This window comes from Berghia stephanieae, unplaced genomic scaffold (assembly GCF_034508935.2).
Source record: "Berghia stephanieae isolate SIO BIC M18660-M18661 unplaced genomic scaffold, UCSD_Bste_1.3 scaffold5910, whole genome shotgun sequence".
NCBI classification, from domain to species: Eukaryota; Metazoa; Mollusca; class Gastropoda; order Nudibranchia; family Aeolidiidae; genus Berghia; species Berghia stephanieae.
Window position 1 is genome coordinate 1 of NW_027627412.1, and position 5,200 is coordinate 5,200.

Consider the following 5,200-nt stretch of genomic DNA (forward strand, 5'->3'; position numbering starts at 1 on the left):
TTTTTTCCTTTTAAGTTTCAACCATTTTCCTCTAAAAATTTTAAAGAAAACATTTCTAGAGGAAACAATCAAAATTTAGCCAAAATACGACTTTTAAAATTCTTTACATGTCAGAACATTCAAAGGCAAGTATCAACTTTACAAAAACAAGCATCTCAACAAACGAAAGAAAATGCAAAGAAATTTATAATATAAAGGGCCTATCCTATAATGAAATGGAAGTAAAAAAACCTTTTTGCTAAATATACATCTAGATACAAAACAAGACATTAGTCTTCAATAGAGGTCCTCCAAGTCACAAGGCTAAAGGCGACATGGTCTGTTTCACTCTCTGTAACATTAAACAGATGGTATCATTGCTCACTATCTTTTTGGATAGGATGCTTAGTATATCGTTAAAGATCCAATCTCTACTGAGTGGACAGAGGGGTGAGAAAAAATCTTGACTGAACCCGAGGCTGATACGAGTCTCTTTGCTTGTCAGGCGAGTGCTCTTCCACTTGTATATAGTTACAATCATCTAACATACGACCCTTGACCCTTGATACAAATATTGGATAATAATGCTTACAATCCTCAGCAAAATGCGTACAATGAATGAAAATGCATGAGAGGGGTGAAGAGTCGTGATTTCTGAGGGTCAACTCACCTCTCTCAGAAGGCACCATTTCAGAAAGCCCTTTGAATGCTGTCACCATCGTCCTTTCTGATTCTTTAGGGGACAAAAAGTTACGATAGAGACGAATAGCACCATCATCTGCAAAACAAAACAAACAAACAAAAAAAGATAACATATTTCTGACTCAATTGGAAAAAAGAAATTATGTTCAATCTCTGCTGTTTTTACCATAACTCAATGCACAAAACAAGATTACAATGCGCTTTTTACTAATTCTCAATGAATAAGCACAACATAAGATTATATTCTGTTTTTACAATTTCTCAATGCAACACACAAGATTATAATCCGTTGTTAATATTTCTCAATGCACAACTAACCATATCATGGCAAAAGTTCAAATCAAACAAAACAGCTCACGTTTTTCAAAATACATCAAAATATCATTATTACTTGTAGCCGGGCATTCATTCTTATGAGTTAATGAGAGATTGGGTGATGATGAAGTAAAGTTATAAAATGCCTCCTGGGAGACTTTGACTAGAGGGGTACCCGATATTTCAATCAATAGAGAACAGGGGATTATCAAAGCTGTTTCAAGCAAATGACTGGCTGGTTTGGGTTTTTAAATGTGACAGAAAGTACTTTGTAACAGACTATCCAACCCAAACAGTAGCAAGCAATTATCATTACCATCCATTTAACGATGAACTCCAGCTCTGTGGTTCTGGGCCTGTGATGGAATTTTTTGGGTTTTTCTCACTCTCTGTTGTCATTTTCTTTTAAAATACTAACAAGTTTTAGAAAATATAATCTACATCAAAATCATAAATGTACAGAGTGATCTAAATTTTTTGTTCATATTTGCGAATTATTTTTGCCATCGCCTCCATCTGATATCATGATAGGGTGAACCAAATGCTGAAATTTAAAAGTAGTCCTTCAGATCCATTAGACTTGTTAAACACGAGTATCACCTAGTTTCTGTAGCATAAAACCGACAAAAGCAATTACTTGCTACCCTTTGGATATAACGCTAGTCTATACGATAGTCTATTCTGCCAGATCTAACAGAGCCAGCTACTAAAATACTGCTGGGTGGACAAGGGGAGGGGTTGTAAAAAATTTCAACTTCGTCCAGGATCTACTTGGTTCCTTTGGTGTTAAGCAAGTTCCTAACCAACTGAGCTATTGGGCTCGCCTGAAATTTAAGTTTAAGTTAAAAAAAAGACCCAACATTAATGTTCCACATAATCTATAATGACTAACCTGTACTGTACATGAACAATGCATTATTGTGACTGTTGATAAAATTGACGGAAGTGATACGACTAATACGGAACTGGTTATTGTAGGCTCTTTCCTCTGTACTTGGATTGGGGATGTCTGACACTTTGGTTCCGTGCTCTAGATCCCAGAAACTGGACAAAATGAGATGAAAATGAGATATATATTTATATAAACCCCCCCCCCCCCCTTCTCTCTCTCCTCTTTCTCTCTCACTCTCTCTTCTTTCTCTATCTCTTCCACACCACTTTAAAATCAATACATCCAATGCTTTTGACCACACAAACAAAAAATATGAAAGTATTGCTAAAAATATGAACAAGATTCAAATATAAGGTGAACCGATGGTGGTTTTCTATGACACTATTAAATAAAGTAATATATTCCCTTTATCATCTCTAAGGGAAATTTTTCTTTATGTCTATCCAAAGGAAGGCTGGAATAACCCAAGCAGAAGCCACAGTGCAGTGCTGCAAAGGAGCTAATGCTAAGTGACTTGCTCAAGGCCACACAGAATGGCAGCTTATCGAACTTTGTACCTTTCGGGTACGAAGCAAAGATCATACCACTGAGCTAAGCTGCCCTATTTTGTGAAATGCTTAATAAGGTGTCAGCTTCTGACAGAGACTAAAAAAGAAATTATAGAAGAGGCAAGACATTAGAAACATCATATAAAGAGTCTGCTCAAACCTCCATAGCGAGATGAACTACTGAGAGAGAGAAAAAAATGCTCAGAGAACTTACGACACATTGAAGTTATCAGCCACAGCCAAATAGTTTTGGTAAGGATGGAATTGAATAGCAGTTGGCACACCGCCAACTTTGTTGACAAACACTTGCATGTCCAGCCTGTTGACACCTGGTAATAAAAACATCAATGTGAATACTAATTTGCTAGAAGCAGTGGACTGCAAAAAACTATTGTACAAAAATTAATGCAACAGATTCAAAAGACAACAAAATACTTGTCATGGAATTTTTTTTAAACTCAAAATCCCTTTTCAGCCAGCAACCAAAACAGTAATACTTTATGTAAAATGCATCAAGATGGGATAAGAGGTATATCCTATTTTTCTGGAGCTACATTTGTCACCCACCATCTCAAAACAGTATTATGTCAGGATGACCTGTGCTCAAAATTGAATCTACACCCACTAGCATGAAAGTGGTGGTTATCTTCTGTTTGCATTGCAAGAAACTATTTCACACCATTTGATTTCTAAATTCACTTTTAGGCGCCCTCGTCATCCTGACATAACACTGTTTTGAGATGGTGGGTCACAATTATGTTGACTGAGGAAGGGTTTTGAGCCCAAAATGTACATTCACAGTTGTAAATATTTATTAGTTCCAGGCTTAAATTGTCACAATGGATTAGTTGATGCGTTAGTACGAAATAACCAAAAAAAAATTTTATTGAAATTTAATGGCTTTCCAGAAAAACTAACTGTACCTCTGGTTGTGGTAATTGACCTTGAATTGGGTAATGGATTTGCTCGCATTTGCTCATCTCTTGACTGGTGACAAATTATAATTATAAAGCCCAACAATTACAGGATGGGTATCTGGGCGTTACGATTTGTTTTTCCATAGGCAGTGCGGTTTTTTGAGTATTCTTCACTCATTGAAATCATTGGGCCTTAGAAATATTATTTTATAATCGTTGTCCTTATTATAGAGTAAACAAGAGGTGAATAAAATTAAGAAACACAATTGGTAATCATCACATAACCCTACTAGTTTTAACTCTAAATAAGTATTTAACAATTGAATGAATATAACAGCTTCAAAAAAGAACAAAATACCAAGCACGGTTTTCAATACAGAATATTTCTCTGTTTTGTTTTGTTTTTTTGTTTTTTTAAGGGTTTTACGGCGCTTGCAATACATTTAGGTCATATCAGCGCCAGTAAAAAAGAAAATGGGATAGTAAAAAGTTCTAGAATTACAATTAGAGCACCCAAGAAAAGGTAAGACAAGGGGAATTGGTTCAAATAGGGAACAGATGTAAATTCCAAGAGCATATTATCAAAGTACCTAGTTTGAGATCACCTAAAAGTCTCATCCAGACACAAGCACAGGTCCCCACTAAGAGGAATATACTCAAATGTTTTACAAATCATATATAATACAAAAAAAAAACATAATAAGTGCATAACAGAGAGATTATTTACAAGGGAAAAAAATCATCTCCCAAACTATACATTTGACTGATTCCCTCCCAGCCAGGGCCAGGACAAAACCAAATAATCTCATTCCAAAACAATGACAGAAAAGCATGTTGGAAAACAGATATAAGGGAATAGAAGACACAGTAATTACCTCCCTGCCCGCTATGGGAGGTCAGGATCCCCACCCAGAAATATTTCTCTGTCATCCAGCTGGTTTTTTTAACAATGTATTTATGTTGTTATTGGTTTTTTTCTTGTTGGTTTGAAGAGTATTTTTTGTGGTTTTTTTTAGTAATGCATTTATGTTATTGTTTTTTTTCTGTTGGTTGAGAAGGGTTTTTTAGTAATGCATTTATGTTGTTATTGTTGTTTTCTGTTGGTTGAAGAAGGGTTTTTTAGTAATGCATTTATGTTGCTATTTGTTTTCTGTTGGTTGAAGAGGGTTTTTTAGTAATGCATTTATATTTATTGTTTTTTCCTGTTGGTTGAAGGAGGGTTTTTTAGTAATGCATTTATGTTGTTATGTTTTTTTTTCTGTTGTGTTGAAGAAGCGTTTTTAGTAATGCATTTATGTTGTTATTGTTTTTTTCTGTTGGTTGAAGAAGGGTTTTTTAGTAATGCATTCTTAGTTTTTTGTGTTTTTTTGTTTTTTCTGTTGGTTGAAGAAGGGTTTTTTAGTAATGCATTCATATTATTGTTTTTTCTGTTGTTGAAGAAGGGTTTTTTAGTAATGCATTATGTTGTTATTGTTTTTTCTGTTGGTTGAAGAAGGGTTTTTAGTAATGCATTCATATTATTGTTTTTTTCCTGTTGGTTGAAGAAGGGTTTTTTAGTAATGCATTTATGTTATTGTTTTTTCCTGTTGGTTGAAGGAGGGTTTTTTAGTAATGCATTTATGTTGTTATTGTTTTTTTTTCTGTTGGTTGAAGAAGCGTTTTTTAGTAATGCATTTATGTTGTTATTGTTTTTTCTGTTGGTTGAATAAGGTTTTTTAGTAATGCATTTATGTTATTTTTTTTTTCCTGTTGGTTGAAGAAGGGTTTTTTAGTAATGCATTTATGTTATTGTTTTTTCCTGTTGGTTGAAGAAGGGTTTTTTGAACCCAAAAAAGTTCCTGAAAAAT

At 34.3% G+C, this 5,200-nt stretch overlaps 1 protein-coding gene across 1 annotated transcript; it reads right to left on the reverse strand.

The window, feature by feature from the left end:
- Positions 1–649: 649 nt before the first annotated feature.
- Positions 650–3,423, reverse strand: LOC144962090 (regulatory-associated protein of mTOR-like; the record flags this gene model as incomplete). Its single annotated transcript, XM_078895052.1, has 4 exons — positions 650–757; positions 1,889–2,040; positions 2,651–2,765; positions 3,360–3,423. Coding segments are annotated over 4 exons (439 nt in total), but the record flags the coding sequence as incomplete, so codon positions are not given.
- Between the last annotated feature and the right edge of the window lie 1,777 nt (positions 3,424–5,200).